Source organism: Neovison vison, chromosome 6 (assembly GCF_020171115.1).
Source record: "Neovison vison isolate M4711 chromosome 6, ASM_NN_V1, whole genome shotgun sequence".
Taxonomy (NCBI): Eukaryota; Metazoa; Chordata; class Mammalia; order Carnivora; family Mustelidae; genus Neogale; species Neogale vison.
The window spans coordinates 157,711,240-157,732,447 of NC_058096.1; the positions used below are offsets into that span (position 1 = coordinate 157,711,240).

The 21,208-nt window shown below is 49.3% G+C and overlaps 1 protein-coding gene across 1 annotated transcript in view; it reads right to left on the reverse strand.

Annotated features, from left to right (window-relative positions):
• ITGA9 (integrin subunit alpha 9) overlaps positions 1-21,208 on the reverse strand; it is a 336,018-nt gene that overhangs the window by 237,749 nt on the left and 77,061 nt on the right. The window contains exon 15 of the mRNA XM_044252696.1: positions 12,986-13,146. Coding sequence (XP_044108631.1) covers positions 12,986-13,146 — 161 coding nt within the window. The remainder of the gene's footprint in view (positions 1-12,985; positions 13,147-21,208) is intronic.

The following is a 21,208-nucleotide window of genomic DNA, read 5'->3' on the forward strand; positions in this document are numbered from 1 at the left end:
AGTCGGTTAAAGCGTCTGCCTTCAGCTCTGGTCATGATCTCATCAGGCCCTGTATCTGGCTCCCTACTCAGTGCGGAGTCTGTGTTTCCCTCTGCCTCCGCCCCTCCACTTGGGTGCTCTCTCTGTCTGTCTCAAATAAACAAATTCTTAAAAAAAAAAAAAAAGTCAGTGAGTTGGTAGAAGCCACTGGAGACTCCTTATAGGGGCCTCAGATCAGATAGTCGGCAAGACCTTTTGCCCTTCTCCGTTCATGGAAAGCAGACACAGTAGCTGGAACTCAGCATGATCCCCTGGGATCATGAGGAAAAGGTGCTCCTAATGTTCTAGGAATGTCTTTCCTCCTCCCTCCTCTCTCTCCTTCATCTTGGTGACCTCATCAAATCTCATGGCTTTAAATACAATTTATCTGCTGCTTACTCCCAAACTTGTACCTCCGACCCAGACCACTACTCAAACTGCAGACTCATATACACGCATGTCCACTTCATGATCTAAGGGGCCCTTCTAACTCAGTGCGTCTAAATACGAACTCAAAACCTGGTCTACATCCTGGTTCCAGTCAAAGATAACAATACCACTGACAACTCCCTGCTTCCAGCTACTCAGGCTGAAAATCTTGGAGTCGACTAGGACATCTCATTCCCTGACACCTGACCATCAAAACCTCAGGTTCCGCCTTCAAAATAAATGCAAAGTGCAACCACTTCTCCCGAGCCCCACCGCGATCACCCCTGGTAGAGCCACCAAGCTCTCTTCCCCAATGCTTGCAGAATCCCCTAGATGTATCCTGCTCCTATCCCACCTCCCACAGTGCACTGCAGCATAGCAGCAAGAAGGGTCCTTTCGAAGCAAGAACCCTTACTTCAAAGTGAAAGGTAAGATCACGTCACTGCTCCACTCAGACCCTCAGAAGAAACACGAAGTCCTTCCGGTGGCCCATGGGGCCTGATGGGGTCTGCCCCACACCCACCACTGCCACTCAGACTCCTCTCCCTTATTCTCTCCCACAGCCCCACTGTTCCTTCTCAAACATGTTTCACATCCCCGGGGCCCCGTCTGATTGGTTCCTGTAGGAACCCACCTTGCTAGCTCCCTGTCTCCTTCAAGGCTCTGCTCAAATCCCACCTTCTCAGTAAGGTCACCCTGACCTCCATGAAGCCCAACCCTGTCCTCCCATCCCTAGTTGTTTTGTTTCTCCAGGGCCCTCACCACCCAACTGAAGTTACTCCTTTATTGCGCCTATCGCCTGTCTCTCTCCACCGGCATATAAGCTCCCAGAGGGCATGGATTTCTGTCTGCGCACGGGTGGACCTGAGGGCCCACACAGTCCACGACAAGGTAGGCACTCACTACAGACTTCCTGGATAACCAAAAGGTCATGAGAAAGGCATCCCTGAGCCTCTGAAATAACACCAGCAACCTCTCTTCCTCCCGTAAGAAGTCTTACAACCTGGGGAAAGGTCGATGGATGTGCTTAAGCCCTAAAGCCACATCTCCATTCCTGGTGGCTGAATGAATTCCTCTGAAAGTCAAGGGTACCCTGCTGCATTCAGAGTGCAGGCAGAGGGCCTGGTACTGGAAGCCCCCAAGTGACCCAAGCAGTGTCTTGCCTCCACTCCAGGGAGCAAAGGAGATGTGGTGAAGCAAGTGAGCCTATTACAGAGTCATCTCCTTCAAATCCTTAGCCGGCTTGGACTTTTCCTCAGGAGAAGAATTCCCTGGACCGGCCCCCCACTGTGACCCTTACACCCAGAGAAGAGTCACCACACTCTGACTGAGGTCTTTATCCACAGCCTATCTTGACGTGCAGCTCGGCACAAAGGGAGCTCTCTTGCCCCACTTCCCCTGTTGCAGTGCCCACCCAAACACAGAACTGCTCATTATCCGGCTGGGCTGCAACCCTTCCCTCCAGCCGACAGTCAGCCCCAGAAACAGCGCTGGGTGCCCAGCGAGTTGGCGCCACGATCCACACTGCCTCTGCAGTAAGACACTGTGGCTGGGTCCACTCGGCTTACCCACGTGCATTCACAGGCCACCGTGGGCCCTCCCACATGGAGCTGGACATGTCTCAGATGCAAGCGCTCCACTTGGGAAGACACGGGAGGGATCATGCGGCTGGTGGGCCAGCAACAACACGAAGGGTGGGTCCAGGCCTGGTGCTTCTTGATTCGCCTGGAGCTCACTTATTGGGCCAGAGAACCCTCCAGATGGCCTTGGGAATGGAGGCCTCAGGAGGGAGTGAAGACAACAAAGAAAAGCAAAACAATACAATTTGGGCCACCTTCATATGGTGTTTGTGATTAGCGCAACTGGAAAGAAAAAGCCTTGTCAACCTTACACTAATCAGGCCTGGGCCAAACTCAGCCTCCAGAGGTAAAGGGATTGCTAGGGTTTAAAACTGGCCTAAGGGAGGTAATCCCCCCTTTACCAGGCCCCTTCTCTCCTCCAAGACAACTGAACAAGCAGTCCATTATTCTTTGGTGTGTAGAGGGGCTGCTGAACAGAATCCCAACATGCATATGAGGTAGGGAGTGAGGAATAGCTACCTCCATAAGTTTAAATAAAATCTTTTTCATTACTTTAACTGGAAACTATTAAACCATCTAAACATTTCAATCTAAATGCAGAGTGTCTCTGAACCAAATGTACAAATAAAAAAGCTGTGGTCTGGTGGTTAAACTAACCCCACAAATTTAACTTTCCAATTATTTGTCAATCTAAGAAAACCCACAGGAAACAAGAATGAAAGACGCTGATAATCAAACATCTGTGTGTAAGGCAGGATGTGAGTGATATGATGGACTTAGAGACAAACACACCAGACACAGTGTTCATGGCCAGTGGAACATTCTGCTGTAGGCTTATGAGAGCCAACTGTTCAATTTTCAGAACGTGCATGAGCCAGTGATGATAACAGCCATTATGAAACTGCATAAGCTTACAATCAAGCGAATTATATTAAGTTAAATGTGGGTAATAAATACTCAAAACTCATCACTTCCTAATTATTTTATCATGCTTTACTGTTACCTGTGTTCTTAAGGTTATCATATCTGATCTGGCATAGTCTCTCATGGGAATAATATACCATAGCACACTACGGTGCATTTCTTTCCAATGCCACCCCCCGTGATGTCACATTGATAGGATGAAATCAGCCATGGTGGGAATAGCCATACCAGGCAGACTGGCTCAGATCTCCTCCCCTGAAAGCTGGTCACCAGCAGCACACTATTGCTATGCGATGTGCTCACCAACTAGGACTGCCACCTGTGCTGGCCATGTGTTCATCCAATAAAGTCTCTCGCTAGCTCTAGACACCGGACCCATTATACACCCTTTTTATCCATGCAAAGCCCTTAGAAGAGTACCTGGCATACAAGTACTCCATTTGTTGCGGCTTAAGCTTTCGAGAGGAGCTATGGTGCGTTGGTGAAGAGCGAAGCCTTGGGAACCACACTTGCTGGGTTCAAATCCTGCCTCTGCTCCTTGTCAGCTGGAAGGTCCTCGGCAAGTTCCTTCACTCCTCTATGCCTTCCTTGTCTTCTAAACCCTCCAAAGAAGGCCAACTATAGTAACAATCTCTCGTGTTAGTGTGAGGAGAAAATGAAGCATAAAAGTAGGAATGGACAATGACTGGCAAGAACTAAGTAAATGTTCAATTCATGTTTGCAGCTTCCGTTATCGTGGGAATTCTTCTGTTAGTAAGAATCATTTTCCAAGGGAGGGTGGCTCAACAAATTCTTTACTGATTTCCATATTATCACACCTCACTTTTTCCCAGATAGACTATTATCGACTAGAGAGGTCACAGAGAAATCCTCCTGCTTTTTAAATTCAAATGAACTCCAAAAGTTTACCGTTAATGAAATGTTCACATTTCAAAACAGAACTACCATATGATCCAGTCATTCTAATCCTGGGTATTCACCCATAGAAAACAAAAATACTAATTTGAAAAGCTTGTCTGCACTCCCATGTTCACTGTAGCGCTATTTACAACAGCCGAGATACAGAAGCAACCTAAGTGTCCAGCGTAAGTGAGTGGGCAAGATGTGGTGTACACAACACATACACACACGCATACACAAGAATATTATTCAACCATAAAAAAGAGGGAAATCCTGCCATTTGCAACAATATGCATGGACCTTGAGGGCATTCTGCTAAGTGAAGTAAGTCAGCCAGAGAAAGATACCTTATGATCTCACTTCTATGTGGGCTCTAAAACAAACACAACTCCCAGATAGAGAACAGACGTGACTGCTAGAGATTGGGGGGGGGGGCGTAAAATGGATAAAGGGGGCCAAAAGATACAAACTTCCAGTTTTAAAATAAAGTCCTGGGGATGTAATATACAGTATGTGCTACAGTTAATAATATTACAAAGTTTCTACGAGAGTAATAAATCTTAAATAAATTTGTAGCTATGTGTGGTGAGAGATGGTAACTAGAATTACCGTAGGGGCCACTCTACAACACAAACATAGGGCAAATCCTCACGCAGACCCGAAACTTATCTATATCAATTATATATCAGTTATACTTTTTTTTTAAGATTTTATGTATTTGAGAGAGACTGAGCGAGCATGAGAAGTGGGGAGGAGGCAGAGGGAGAGGAAGAAGCAGATTCTTGCTGAGCAAGGAGCCAGATGTGGGGTTCGATCCCAGGACCCCAGGATCATGACCTGAGCCAAAGGCAGACACTTAACCGACTGAGCTCCCCAGGTGTCCCATATCTTAATTTTTTTTAAAAAATGAAAAAACCATGGAGGAAATTCCAAAACAGGAACTACTGAAAGATGATGACTGTGAAGGAAATCACTCTTATAATAAACATGTAAGCTTCAGGTTGGAGGGGCAAAGAAAATCCTTGTAATCCTTTAAAATCTTATCTCAAATACAGAGACAAAATCAGTAAGACAGAACACATTATCATGTGTGACTTCAAAAGAATATTAGTTATAAGGGTATAAACAACATACTAAACCCAGAGTACATAACTATGAAGAGAAAACTGTCTCTTAAAATGAAAATTTCACCCACAATTGATATAAGGCTTGTTTCAAAGTATCAAGAAAAAAAAAAAAAGCCTATGATAATGCCATTAGTGTCAATGCCATGGCTCTGTATTTATATCTGCTTTGTTTCCAGGGGGAAAAAAAGGTGAGGTGGGGTGCCTGGGTGGCTTGGATCCTGGGATCAAGCCCCATGTCTGGCTCCTTGCTCAGCGGGGAGTCTGCTTCTCCCTCTGTCCCTGCCCCTGCTCGCTCGTATTCTCTAAAATAAATAAAAAATCTTAAAAAAAAATAAAAAGGAGAGGTGGGCAAAGCCTCTGTATTAGAACTATTGTACTTTAACTAATCGTCAAGTCTCCTGTGACACTCTCCAAATGCCGAAGACTTCATTCCACCCAGTAAAGAAATCAATGGCCACATGGCACTCACGGAGGATTATCAACATCCACGTGGAATATCCACCACACTCCCTAAATTTGTGATCCCTCCCCAGTTTGCTCTCCAACTCTGCACAACATGGTCTCGTGGAGGAGGTAGTCAAAGCAACCACACTCTAGGGGCTGGCTTCAAGCATGGTCTCCAGAGCCCTGCCTCCAGCCCCTCAGTGACATCTGGGTGACCAGAATGCATCACTGGAACAGCTCTACAACTGAGATGATCAATGATGGAAGCTCCCCCCAGATCAGGTGGACCCATCTCAGCCCCCACTTTCCAAGCCCTACTTTCTAGCATGCCATTAGCAAACACTCAGCCTACCTGTGCCACCTCTGGCCAAAGAGGACTGGCAAAGGGACAAAGCTAACTATAGGAAGAAGGATACCCCCAGTTTTCCTGGGGTACCCCGTGGTTGAAAGGCTCATCCTCCCTAAGACACATGTCCAAGGTCACCTGAGGGACTACCAGGGCCCCTCCATCTCTCTTCTTCAGGGTCCCCAACAAACCCTCAACCAGGACACTATAGATCTGAAGCACGGACGAAGAAATGACTGCAGGTGGAGGGGATATTTCAGTCCCGTTTCATCACCCTTCCCAAGGCAAGTTGAGGCTTTTCTGAAAAGGAACCCCAAGCCAAATCTAGAGAAGCAAAGTGAGATTACTGCCCTACAAACTTCAGGTGATGTCAGTTTGGAGCTGGCACTGAGAAGATCCCCAGGAAGCTTAAATAAATGGACAGTCTTTCAACCAGGACACCATACAGACATGAAAGAGAGTGGGGACACTGCAAGCACCAATATGGAAGAACACTCCAGATACATTTTTTAAGAAATAAGTTTGATTGGAATATGAGTTACATACGGTAACACTGACTAATGTTAACTATGCACTTTGACGGGCTTTAATAAATGCATTCAATCATATAAACATCACCACGATCATGATCCGGAATATATTCCTCACCCTGAAAAGGTCCCTCTTGCCTCTACTCACTTAATCATCCCCATCTCCTCCCCATCCCTGGCCCCCAAAGCCACAGATCTGCTTTCTGTCTCTGTAGTTAGCCTTTTCCACAGTGTCATATAAATGGAACTGCTATACTACTAGTAGTTTTTATGTCTGGTTTCTTTCACTTAGCATCTTGCTTTTGGGATCTGTCATGTTATGGCACACATGCATACATACATTGTTACATGTTTTACACGTGTGCATATACATGTGACTGTGTCAATTGGTAGTTCATTGTCATTGCTGAGTGGTAGTCTACTGTACGGATTTACCAAAATCTGTTATGGGACATTCTAGAAGAAAAAAGTAAGCTGCACCATTGTGTGCGATGGTGTGCTGCCTTCCGTGTTGAAAGGTGATATATGCACACAACTTTGTGTGTCTACTGACCCGCACTTGCAAAACACACAAGAAACTGGAACCATGGTCGCCTCTGAATGAGAAACAGAGTGGCTAGGAGATGTCCTTTCTCTGTATACCTTCTAGTTCAGTTAATAAAAATTTGTTTTGACTATGTACATATACTAGCAATCAAAATAAGTTTTAGATGACTTCCTCCATCTAAGATCTGTATCCCTTTTTCCCAAATCCTTTTTTTTTAAAAGCTATTTCTTTGACTTCTCAAGATGAGCAAAAGGTTTAACCAAGTACTGTGCAGATAAAAAAGGCAATCTCGCTGTTTTCCTTTCTCCCCTTCCTCATGAGGTTCTTACACACTCCAACTTAATCTCTCTCAACTATGGCTTCATAAAGTTAAGAAAATAAAAGCCTCTATCTGACCAGTGCATTCAGTACAGTCAAAGGCCCCCGCAAACTCACAGGCTATCCTGTGAGTGGAGCTTGGGCCGAAGGCATCTCGTTGGATGTAGAAACAGAAATAGACTGGACCACGTGGCGAGCCCATGGTGTGACCTCTGAGGAGCCCTGGTGCCCCGAGATGCCCTGCTTGCCAGGCCAGCCAGACCACCTGCCCCTACAAGCGACAAAGGAGCTGCTGTTGCTCAGGTTCGAACTCCCTCGAGAAACCTTCCCCAGCACCACAGCACAAACCACATGAACATCTGTGGCTGCTCAGCAAAGCTGGTGCACATTCATATTCCCTTGTCTGCGGTGGGGTGGGGGCTTTCCTCCCCCTGTTCCATTAATCCTTGTTTTTGGCTCTTTGGACGGCGTCTGACACATGGCTTTGCTCACTGGAAGTTTTCTGAAGGCCTCCAGCGGGCTGGCTGTTCCTCGGAGCTGAGGATGACGTCATCCACGCCATGCTTGGCCGTGCCTGGGCTTCTCCCCTCCTCCCTGAACAGACTCAAGCTGCCCTTGGTCCCCAGCTCCTAAAGAGGCCCCCACCGGCCCGGCACTCACACAAGCATCCGGCTTACCAGGGATCAATTCTCAAGGCACCGTGCAGGACTGAGGCCGGAGTGTGATTGTTATGCGGTAAACACACACAGACCCGAAAACAACAGAGCCATGACAGTTCATGCTTGTTCGGTCTTCAGCGTGGGCCACGCACCTGCAACTCTCCCCTGCCTCCTCTCATCGCCCCCTCCCAGGACCAGGTTCCCAGGGAGGTGGGCAGGCCCCTCCTTGGCCAGATACTCCCTGGGACCCTTCGCTCCAGGTGGCCACTGCGTCTCTTCAACAAGGCTCAGCGGACGAGGAGGCGCTGTGGGCCTACCCTCCCAAAGCAGGAGTGAGCCGGCGCAGAAGAAGCTCCCACGAGACAGGAGGTAGATGGTGGCATCCAATGGGCCTGTGACAATGGCCAGCCGTGGACTGATGGGGACCTGAACAGACAACCTTCAGCAGGCAAGAGGGGTGAGGTGCACCCCATCCAAGCAGAGCATGGCCCGGCCTTCCGGGACGGGGCTAGGACGTGGTTTTCCCTGGCACTCTATCAGGACCCACATATTTGGAAAGTTATTCCCCGGTCAGTGCCCTCCCAGTCCTTCTGACTGCGTCAGGGGGAAAGTTCCGTGCAGTTGCCAGCGTGTCGCAGACACTTCCCCAGCACTCCATAATTTCCCCCTTCTCACACACAGGAAGAGTGGGTGGCTTCTTCACAGACTCTGGCAGACAAGGAAATCCAGTTAGGGTTTGATGACCTTGTTGTGTCTTCAATGTATTTACTTTTACAGTGACTTTTTGTTCGGCATAGAATAATTGGTTTTCTGCATACAGGAGGGCACAAAGTTTCTGTTTCAAATTATTTAATTTGAAACCTAATTTAAAGAAAAAATATGAAATAAGATACCATGGGAGGTGTGTTTAAGATAAAAATTTTAAAAAAATTAAAAAAGCAAAAGCCATGCAGAGGGTGTGTGGTTTTTCATGGTTCTGACAAAAACCGGGCCTCCAATCACTGAGCTGCCAGACATATTGGGGTGAGGAACCACGCGAGGCATTTTCCAGAAGAAAAGGAGCCCGTTTAACCTCAGTAAGAGCCCGGGGCATGTGTGATGTCATCAGAAGATGAGGCTGGAAATGTGAGCCAAGGCCAGCCTGTGGAGAGCCCTGAGGCTGAGTCAACATATGAGGGCTTTCATCTGTGACTACCGGGAAGACCCCCAAGATGCCTCCAGCCCACTTCATTAGTAGGAGGGAGCTGGTCCCCAACACTGGGCCGGCCTGGGTCGGGGAGGGGAGAGGAACTGGGGCATGTGGATTCTGAGGCAGAGAGGCCAGGGAAGCAGCCTGACCTGCCTCAGCTCTGTGGGTCACAGTGAGCCCTTGAGAATGGACCCAGCAACCCCAGGAGGATGGGGCTTACCACGAAATTCTGTATGTCTCGAAGGCCCCCGCAGGGCTGAGAAGGGAACAAAGTGTGGGACAACACAGCTAGCCTGGGAGGCAGGTGTTAAGCTCAAACAGTCTTCTACGCTAGAGATACTTATCACCATATATGGAAAGAAAACTTCTAGGGAAAAGGAGGAAGAGGAAAAAAAAAAAAAATTGGAATAGGCTTAAAGCGAAAAAGAAAAAAAAAATACCTAAAGATAGCCTAAACAAAACACACCCAGGCCCTCACGCCTGCCTCAGTCTGCTGGCCATATGGTGTGCGATAAGCCCGAGCGCTTTTATTTACCTTCCTCTTCTGTCTACAAAGCCAAGAGCCGAGAGCCGGCCCAGCGAGAAGGCCCCGCTTGCAGCAGAGGCCACACCATGCTCTCATGCCCAGATGACCAGCTCCCAGTCCCCAGTCCCCACTCCAGCAGGCCACCCACTGCCACTCCCTCCCCACCCTTGCTGCTTGCCTCGACCCCACAAGGGCCATGGCCTCCCCAGCTGTCTTCCCACGAAGGATACACCAGGGCCAGGCCTGCTGCCTCCTTGGCCAGCTGGGCCACTGGGCCACACCGTGTACCATCAGCCAGCTCAGAAGGGTTCGCCCTAATGGACAAACTGGCTGCCTCTGCCACTCACCACTGTCCTCTGCTGCCGCCCAGTCAACCAGTGAAGAAACTTTCCTGGTAGCTATGCACGGTCAGCTGCCTGAGTGCCACTGAGCAAGGATGCTGGACCATAATGGCCACAGAAGCCTGGGCCATCCTGGTGCATCCCACCACCCCCAGGTCCTTCTATGAGAAAGCCACCACATACTAACCACATCCAAGCTTCTCTAGGTCCCACGTACTGGACTGCTCTCGGGCTCTTCTGGCTCTTCCCCAGGACAGCCCAAATCATCAGAGACACGGGCACTCATGCTGTGCTCCTGAGCTACCCGCAGTCTCCAGCATCTGGGGACCACTGCCTTGAGCTCTTCTCCTGACAGCCATGGTTCCTTTGTGGCTTTAGACTTTTTTCCTTATTTAATTCTTTTTGTGTTCTACACGCTGACACAGAGGTAAAAGAAAATGACACTTAAATATGAAAGAACTCTCTGCCATTAAATCTGTAGCTGTACATGTTTATCTCACACTTTGGGGAAAAATCACCACCATTATGGAAGAGGACACATCACATCATGGAAGGTCCAGAAAGCTCACGGAAGAGATACATCCAAGTATGAAAGGACTGCACTCTTGGTGCCTTCACATCTTTCTTGTCTGTGTATTTAGGGACAACTCACTGTCTCCTCGGAGAAACACATCCATGACCTTATTCTATAGGTGTCCATCCAGGAATTCTGCTGTCTGCTCCAAGGCTGTGCTCATGTAGCCATCCAGGCAAGCCATTCCAGAATTTCACTCTAGCAGAACTGGGTGTCCAGTGATTTGCTTTAAAAGCTCCCTGGGGGAGGTTTTCAGACTCGCCCTCAGGAAAGGGCTCTCAGGGCCAGTGAGCACAGATCTCCTGGTGTCCCAGGCACCAAGGAGCAAGCATGGGCATGGGGATATGTAGGCGACCAGTTGCCCCACAGGCTCAAGTCTGTGCTCCCACTGGGCCTCTTTGGGGGCTCTGCAGCTCACCCAGGGGAAGGGAGCCCCTGTCAACCATGTTTTGATCCAATGGAGAAGTGCCAAACTGTGGGGTGAAGGGTATGGAGAAGGTTGAATCCTCCAACAGGATGCCCGGTTAAATCTGAATTTCAGATAAACAACAAATAATTTTTTAAAATTATTTTTATTAACATATAATGTATTATTTGCCCCAGGGGTACAGGTCTGTGAATCGTCAGACTTACACACTTCACAGCACTCACCATATCACGTGCCCTCCCCAATAAAAACAAATCATTTTTAGTGTAAGTTTAACCCATGTACTCTCTGGCTTCAACAAGAAAAAATGATTTACTGTTTATCTGACTTTTGGATTGAATGAGCAAGTCTTTATGTTTCTTTGCTAGACTCTGGTAGCCCTGGCTATCAGGAAGTAGCAGGACCGACGACCCTGGGCAGCCCAGCTCTTCTCCCCGGCTACCCTCAGAAGCCACCCCAGAAACAGCACCGCCTCTTGCCGGCCCCTCATTACCACCATTCCCTGAGTGCACTCTGCAAAGGCTTGTAGGCTCTTTGGGGCCCTGTCTTGAGCCTGTGACAGGGAAGGCAACCATTCTGCCAAAACAAAAAGTCAAGTCTCCAAGAGCCCGGAAGGAAAGGATTTGTGGAAGAGACCCAGCATGAGGAAGCCTGAGGAAAGGTACCCCACATCTAGGAAGTGTGGGGACACCAAGCACAGGAACCGAAATGTCTCATGGTGTTCAGATATGTGCCTGTCCTGGGCAGCCTCACACCCTCAAGGGTACGCCTGAGCCATGTAATCTAAGACCTAGAGACGTGAGTGGCTGGTTGGCTTAAGAGAAGTAGGAGCCACTTTATAAATGGCCTTCATGGGGCCACAGGGCAGCTGGTCCGGGCAGGCCCCAGCACGATCCTGGCAAGAAACATAGTCCAGCCCCCTGAAAAGCATCTCGGGGCCACGGACTCATGGGCTCTAGGCCAGACCAAGTGCCACAGATATGGGTGGGGGCATTTCTCTATATACAATCCAGAAGCCTCAAGAAGCAGCTGTTACTCTCCCACTGTGGCACTAGCAACTCAATAACAGAATGAGATTTCAATCTGTCGACTATTTTTACTATCATCCAGAAAGCCACTGGCTAATGTGAGGTTGAACTACATGAAAATACCATTTTTGTAAGTCAAGAATGTTAAGAATACTAGCAATTACATATGGCCCAAACAGATGATAATGCTGAGTGCCGACTGGGGGGTCGGACTCCATGCAAGATCCTTTCAGTACCTGTGCCCATTTTAGAGATGCAGAAACTAAGACACACAGAGTTCAAAGTACTCATCCAGCTAGATACACACCAGGTCTGTGTGACTCCAAAGGCCATATTCATTTTACACACCGTGTAGCAGGTTCACATGGCTCCTTCTATCTCTTGTGCTCTCTGCCTGTGGGTCAGTGGCTGGCCATTCCAGCAGCCCTGGGCACCACCAGGACTCCCACCCTGCCAGCACCTGTCTACACAGGGGCCACTCTGTAGTTAATCAAAGCCTGGCCTCCTGAATTAGCAGCAAAGTGTATTTAACAAACCATCTCAAGAGGGAAAAAACATTTGAACGTTTATTTAGAGTGACGGGGAAGAGGGGCCAAAGAAAGCACTCCTAAAATAAACAGAGAGTCATCAAGGGATAAAACCCAAGTCCCACTAGTTTTAAAATGCCTTAACCGTGACTCTGAGCTAATGTGTGGTGGACCACTGAGAAAGCCATCAGGTGCAGTGTGATCCAGGACCACTGCATACCCAGACACGGGGACTTCTCTGGCTCTCCTCTGAGGAGACCACAGAGCTTCAAAAAGGGAATAGGATGAGAAGCCTCCCAAAAGGACAAGCCAAAATTAGGGAGTGTCACTGTTCTCCTGGCCCACTATAACTCTCCTCAGAGGCTGAGACGAGCACAGGAAGATAAAAGGGCTGTCAGACTCCAACTTGAAAAGAAGAAACGAATGTTCTCCTCCTTGTGAAATAAAATGTTAGAAATCTGAACATACGTAACACACAATAAAAGTAGGTTCCACTAGTTCTAAACGAATATCCACAGAGATCAAAGAGGGAGAAGAAAAAGAGGACTGACCTTCACGTGGGCCACATAGTGATGACAGGTCTCCTCCATGTGGACCAGCTGCAGCTTCTCTGTGATCTGACCCAAGGACTCTCCCAGCAACACAAAGTAGACTCTGGGCAACTGGCCCTTTGCCTTTTTGGCCACATCAGCCGTCAGAACGTAATTGAGGCCTGCCAATAAATAAGGTCAAGACGTCAGTGAGGACTCACGTGTGGGGTCATGGCCACCTGCACTACCCCCTCCCAAGCTCACAAGCACACTTTGTATGCTACCTGCCTCCCCACTGCAACCAAGGGCTACAGCCCAAGTCAACACCTTCTTGGAAAGAAGCACGGAGCCAGCGTCCTCTCAGAATCAAGAGACAATGAGGCCACCCCTGTCTTCCTGGTGATTCTCTGTGTATCACACGTCATGGCTCTCCCTGTCTCAAACCCCATGAGTTACCACCTGTGTCACCAATATACACAGCAGTAATTAGAGGTACCCAGCACGGTCGGCATCCTGAAAAGAAGACACTGTGGTGAGCCGACAGGATTTGACTAGAACCCGCAGAAATTATCACGGCTGCACATAACCCTGAATCCTATAGTGCAATGAGACAGACACCCAACACGAGGGAGCAATTACCCAATAATCCCCAGATGTTCACATGTGCTCTATGATGGCGACATCCCTTGGACCTTGTGTCATCATGTCCCCTGAGCACCAACTACATGCCAGGCACAGGGGACAGGGCAGTCCTGCTCTTCCTCTGTTTACCCTCTGAGGCCACCACAGAAACAGCCCCACAGAGCTCTGCCCTCTTGGCACTTACACTCACGGAAACTCAGACCAAGGCTAAAGCTGACTGAATTCCCAGGGAGCTGAGTATACGGATGGTGTATAGGAGAGCGCCTGTCATTTGAACAGCATCACGGGCATGGTGGGGCTTGTGCTCAGGCATACTGAGCCACACTCCTGAAGAGAAAAACTTCTGCCTGTTCCTGAACACATGACATCAGTGGGCAAAACCTACTGGGACACAATCTGAAACTTTAAAAAAAGGGCACGGTACAAGATGCACATTGGATAAACGCAAAAGGTCTTACTTTCCTAACTTCAGAGTCAGTCAGTCACCCTACAAAAACGTGCGTCATTAGGCAAATAGGGCGTTGGTGTTAACACACCTATTTCTCTGTTTTTCTGTACCACAGCTGAGATCAGTCCTCTGGGACCCTTTCTTATTTTTTAACTGCTTTGTGGATTCAGGGGAATGTGGCAATTTAAAGTGAGAGAGAGGGAACACTCTGTCCCCAAAATGACCAGAGGAGGCTGCAGAGCCATGAAAAATAGACCCTGTCCCCACGAACCAGCCCCTTGGAAGCTGCGGCTCTTGCCCCCGTAAAAGCAGCCCACAACTGCCCACATTTAAGTATGCGAAGCAGGGCAGTGAGGATGGGTCCGGCTTTAATAACATCAAAGGCATCAGCCACCGGGGAGGTCCGAGCCAGGAAGGAGGAAAGGGACCAGGACAGGCATTCTGCAGCTGCCATGGGGTGTATTTTGGATGCATCTAATGGTTTTCCTGGGCCTCTGCCATCTTGAGGATCTTGCCATGCCGAGCTGGCGGATTCCTGGTCAGCAAGGGCCGCTCTGCCCCAACGTGTTTACTTCAGCAAACAGCTGATTGCCAAGGCAAGGCTGGGTCACCGAGGGACCTGAGACCTGGATAACCCAAGGCAATATAATGAGGAAGAAAAGAATGCCTCTGGGAAAGTAACAAGACAGAGAAAACACGGGAGCCCAAACGAGAGTTACACACCAGCTCCTTTGGCGACACCAGGTAACGGGGCAGATGCATAGAATGTCAAAGCTTCAGGGCAACTGAGCCCAGGCAACTGGGCTCCAAACCTTCATTTTTTCAGATGAGGAACCAAGGTCCCAAAAAGGAATCAGGCTTGTTCCAGTTCAGAGGGCCCTCCACCACACAGCTGAGTCCAGAACTCTCCTAACCTCCAGTGCAGGGCTGTTCCTACCATGCTGATTCTTGGGGCAAGTTTTACATTTTTTAAATGCCCAGACAGCAGAGCCCAACACATGCAGTGATTCAGAACTGAACTCTGGCCCATTTAATTTCTTCTCATCACAATTTCCTCAAGCAAGAGCCAAACAGTAAGAAAGGATAAGTATAAATGGACTGTGTTTCCAAGTTCTGTTTAGTAAGTCCAGAGCTCAGGATGGGCATTGCAGGAAGACAAGCCAGCCTACGGCTGGGCAAAACCAACATGGCGGCAGTGGCTGTTGAGTGGCCCACTCCCTGGCCTTCCTCCCAGAGGCAAGAGCTGCCCTCACTTGGGAAGGGTGGGCATGGGGAGAATGGAGGGTGTGAACCCTCTTGCCAGTGAGCTCAGAGAAAGCCAGCTGAGCTCAGAGAAAACCAAGGTAGAAATGATCACAGGAGGACAGAGCACATAGGATCGGTGCCCCACAGACATCCTCTTGGCTTGTATTATCTCTCTGCTGCCCAGTCCAACTGGCCACTGCCAGCACCTGAACCCCCTTTCCTGAGAGCGCTCTCTGGTGGCTCTACTCACATGCATGGTGGACCCGAAGTGCCAGAGAACCTGAGTTCCTGAGACCTCACTACCGCTGGAGCCCAGCTCCCTCATCCCGTGGGTGGAGTAACTCAGAAGGGTGCTCCACGCGGACTCTCAGTGTTCCCCAGCAGGATTCAGCAACAACACACCTTCTGTTGGACTGCTGTGATGGTTTATGTGTCAACTTGACTAGCCTATCACCCAATCTGGATATCAATGCAAAGGTATTTTTATTTTTATTTTTCTGAAGAGTTATTGACTTATTCAAGAGAGAGAACAGCAGGGAGGTGCAGGGAGGGGCAGAAGGAGAGGGAGTATAGTATAGAGACTCTATACTGAGCACAGAGCCCGACGTGGGGCTCGATCTTACCACCCTGAGATCATGACCTGAGCGAAATCAAGAGTGGAAGGCTTAACTGACTGCACCACCCAAGTGCCCCTGCAAAGGTATTTTTAAATGAGATTTTGTTTAAATCAGTAGACTTCAAATAAAGCAGATCACCCTCCATAATGTGGGTAAGCCTCATCTAATCACTTAAAGGCCTTATGAGAAAAAGACTAAAGTCACCCCGAAAGAAATATTTCTGCCTTCAGATGCCTCCAAACTACAATGTCAATATATACACATCCGATTGGTTCTGTTTCTCTGCAGAACCCTGACAGACACAGCTTCCTTCCCTTCCTGTCTCACTTTCCTACTGGTGCTTCCTGGGGTTGACCACAGCCTGAATCAACCATGTACACCAAATCCTTGACTCAGGCTCTGCTTCTGGGAGAATCTGAATTAAGATGGAGCAGGTCAGGAAAAGGGTATGGATTCAGCCTTCAGTGTGTGCCAAGCACTGTGTGGATATTTTCCAACACCACTTTAGTCCTGTGACATTCCTCCTCACTGTAGAATCTCTGACCCGATACATCCTTCAGACAGCTGAAGAGAAGACAGAAACAACTCAGTTACTACAAACTGAGCTGAGGACCACAACCACTGCTCTGCTCCAGGCAGAGTGTGAGCATGCCAATACATCCACCTATAAGATTTTCCTAAAATGTTAAAATATACAATCACAGACAGACCAAATTATCCAATTTGCCAAGTATAATCATTTTGGAAGCTTTTCATCTTCATAACTGCCTGGCTAATGCTTCTCCCTGATTTAAAATTTACTTCGACATTTTAAATCACATAAAAAGAAGTCAGTTCCATATCACACTCTCTCTTTGAGAAGAAAGCCACCAGGAGACTCATCATGGGAAGCCCAGCCTGAGTGAGGGGGCGTCTCACAGCCATCCGAGTGGCAAGAGGTGCAGACCGTTCTGGAGCCCTGAGTTCAACTGGCAGGTTTAAACAGTAACTACCCAAGAGTGTCTGAAAGGGAGCCCCAGTGCGAAGAGATGCCAGAGAAGCAGCCAATCAGCTGGCATGCTCCAGCAGCCTGGCCTGGTGGGAGGGTGGCTGCCCCTAATTCAAGCCAGGCCAGCCAGTCCCCATCCCGGGAAGGGTGCTGGTTCTGATTAGCGCCTGCTCCCACCACACGGTCCACATCCTCAGGTTTTCCTTCTGGCAGCTTGTGTCCATGCCATGTCGAATGATGTCATGTTGATGGAAAAGCTGACCAGCCCCAAGTCATGTTGCAGCCTCCTCCTCTCCCTGCCCCCAGCTGGTTCCCAAGGGCCCCCCATACTGGCCTGGGCCAGGAGGGAGCCAGCTGTCTTGCATCAACTCAGCTCTGGTCGGTCCTAGCAAGTTTTTTATTCATTCCCATTCTCCATCGCAACATGACTTCAGCTGTGAAATTCTAATAAATCCTCCTTCCAGACTTACTGAGCTTCCCTTAGAGTCTCCCAAGAGAAGGGAGAGGAAGGATATTTCCCCCTTTACTAGCTCTCCTAAGCTTGCTCCCCACCCCATAAAAGAACGAGGTGGTAATTATTAGATGAGGTTACCCCATGCCTCATGTGACATGGATTTGCCTCATTATCCTATCTCCATGCTTCCCAAAACACCAGAAGGAGCTTGGGGAATGTTATGTGCGCTCTCTGGAGTAGAAACACACCCTCCTGCCCCCCGCCACCTAAAGCCAGAGGAAGGGTCTGGAGACAAGTCACCTGGTTTCAACCCTACTTCTGCTGCTGGCTTGGAGGACCTGGTACCATGCTTAGGACCTGGGCTTCGCTGCTTGTCTGGAGGCAGGGAGGCACCCCTACTTGCTCATGCTCAGGGTGCCAGATGAGAGCACAAAACACAACGATTTAGGGCTCATCCCTCCCTGGTTTTCATTTAGCCCTCTAAGTGAGAGTCTGGAATAGCCAGCTCCATCCCTAGCCCCCAGAGCCTGCCAGCTTTAGCCTGGCCAGGAAGCAGGTAGAGGCTCAGCCCCGGGACGAAGGGGCAGAACTCTTCCAGGCACAGCACTCCCCGCCCTTACGGCAGCCCGGATGCTCCAAGGAGTGACACGCTGCCTCCCAGGCCAAGAATGAAGGGATTAATAACACTCGGGATGGGCAAAACTCTTGTTTTAAACTGCTTGGTGAGATGGGTTATAAATTTGTTCTTCGAACCGCTACAGCTGGACACGTGCCTGCACCCCAGCAGGGAAAGGAGGGCCTACCAAACAAAAGGGCCTGGACACATCCAGAATTGGGGGTTGGGTGAGGGAGCATCAGCAGTTTGCACTGGCCTCCCTCCCTGCAGAATGCAAGCTCCTGGAGGGCCAGGGCTCTGTCTCACTGGCCTCTGCTCTGCGCTCAGGGAAGGGAGCGTGTACTCTGGCACTCTAAAGAACTTAACTATTTGTGGGGTGCATGGGCGGCTCAGTTGTTAAGTGTCTGCCTTCAGCTCATGTCATGATCCCAGGGTCCTCAGATCAAGCCCCGCATCGGCTCCCTGCTCTGTGGGAAGCCTGCTTCTCCCTCTCCCACTCCCCCTGCTTGTGTTCCCTCTCTCGCTGTCTCTCTGTCAAATAAATAAATAAAATCTTAAAAAAAAAAAAAAAAAAGAACTTAACTATTTGTAGTTAATGACCCAACAGGTGCTTCCTTGACTGGCTGCTGGCTGGGCTAGTTCCCGAAGTTGTTGTCTCTCAGCTCCCGACCCACCCTGCTCTGTGAGGCTGGGTCTGGGCCTCTGCATGCCTCTGCTAGCGGGTCTGTGGGAGGTTCAATCCAGATGGTCAGCTTGAGGGAGGCTGGCGGAGGGAGAAGGGCTGCATCCTCCTGCCTGCTCCCTATTCCTACCAGCTTCAGCCAGCGACAGTCTTCCCTGGCAGCTAGTTCCAACTGTAGTTAATACCAGTGTCAGCTTTTCCCCCACTGCACTAGCTGCTACCCCCTCCCCCAAAGCTGAGGTCTCAGGTTAGCAGAGTGCCTACTCCAAGCTTCTAGGTTCTGATCACCACAGGTGTGACCTCTTCTGTTTGTCTGCTTCACCAGGGGTCCTCAAGTCCCAGCCCCTTCAGAGGTGTGCTGAAGGGCAGGTGGCTGGGCCCCAGTGCTCCAGGGTTTGATTCGGTTAGAATGTTCATTTCTAACATTCCCACGTGCCGCTGCTGCAGCTGGACTGGGCACCACGCTTTGAGACCTCCCTCCCACACCGGTGCCGACCCAGAAGTGGGGGCTGTTTCTGGCAGTGACTACCAGTTAAATCCAAGACCTGCTTTCCCAATTCCTGATATTAAATTCTGTCAAAACAACTGGTTTCTATTTTCCTAACTGGATGCTGCCATTCCAGGGGCCAAGGCAGAGTCACCCCCTACAGAGTCTCTGGAGTTTCGAACACCCTGGAGACCACGTGGGAGCTGTGGTTTCCCACTGCTAAAGCAGAAGATGAAGAGGAGAGTGGAGGTCCTTCCCCAGCAGGTCCTACCAAAGAGGAGGAACCAAAGAGGTCAGCCTACAAGTGACATGTAGCATCTAGGGCTCCCCAAGCCGTACCCGGGGAGGTCCCGCGGCTCAAGATGCCATCAGATAGAAAAGGCTTCCGACAGCTCTTCGGAAGAACCCAGCACACACTGCACCAGCCACACTGCACCAATGCAGCCACTCTATGGATGCAACCCAGTTGTGGACATGCAGACGCTGAGAGGGGGCCTAGAAGGTCGGCCCAAGGCGGGCATTCATTTGCTAGACATTCCATGGCCAAACCCACCAGGACCCAGGCTCCCTGCAGCTGCCAGCAAGGGGACAAAGGAAAGCTCATCACGCCCTGGCCTTGAGTTCCCAACACAGAGGCCTGCACAGCGACGCTAAGCTTGGATGACAGCGGAGGGTGGCGGTGCCCCCACCTTCCACCACCTGGAGACCAGGCACCTGATCCTCCTGACAACGCAGAGCCCAGGCCCTGCCTTCTGTGCTGGACCCCAGGGATCCCCCACCACTGTTGGACCCCACAAGCTACCTGTCACTTCCTTGATTTCTCTCACATTTCCTTAAGGGCTGCCCGCTTTCCCTCCTCAAGTCTCTCCATATTCCAAAGCTAGTTCATGTTTTACCAGATTTCTACAAAGATGGAGATCTAGCACCTTGCCCTGAATGCCTGGGGACAACAAAGAAAAACAAATGGAGAATATTCTGCATCGCCCCATTGATACCAAAATTCCTGTTACCATGTGTAAAGTAAATGTGGAAAAATACTGCTTAGATTGTAAAGGGATGTCTGATTTCAGTAGGAGAGTGTGCTGCTACTCAGAGTCCAAGACTTGCACATGGGCGGCAGCCCACTTCCTCCACGCTGCGCACTACGGGCAGGACCATGTGCTATCCACCAGCCTGTTTCTCCTGATATTCTCCGACTCTTCAGGGGTCATGGTTGAGCCTAGACTCCATTATAATTCTGCCTAGAGGTCAATGAAAGGGGCCCCAGTCACTGGGGCCCAGAAGGCCCACTGGTGGGCAGCAGCATGAGAAGACACCCACATCTCCTCCTGGCTCAGCCCACAAACCTTCTAATCAGAGTCCACTCTACCCCCATCTTATGGTCTGACATCCTTCCTGCTCAAAAACTGGCATCTTGGGTTTCTTCTCATCTGTTCCTGCTGTGCCAAAATACCTTCATTACCACCACAGTGATGTCATTAAAGAGCCTGGAATGGTGTACACTGCTTCAGGATCAAAATAATAGAAACTCTGTAACCCCCACTGGAGGCTCCATGAGGATATGCTTGGCACATGCAGGCACACAATAAACATTTGTCAAATGAACACACACACATGAACTATTAATCACTTGCTTATTTTAGAGTTCTAGGATAGCTCTGCTTATTTTTATACACACCAACATAAACCTTCAACTCAATTCTTTCATAATGTTTCTTAATGGAGTCCAGCTACATCATGAGTTGGAATCTGATAGAAGACACACCATCTAACTGGGCAGAGGACACAGCAGCCCTAGGACCAATAGAAAAAAATGTTTCCCTAGAGACTGATTAGGGAGGAGATGAGAAAGAGTTTTTGGAAAGCAAAACTAAGTATGCTCAAACCAGGATTCAACTCCTGGCATCACCAACAGCTATGTGACCCTGAGCAAGTACGTTTCTCACTGAGTCTGGTCTTTTTCTGACTGGGTTCCACATGAAACGTTTGTTAATTCTTTGTCACCAAGTCCTGAGTGCATGGAATGTTTACATTCCATGTTTTGAAATTTCTAAGTTGTTTTTTT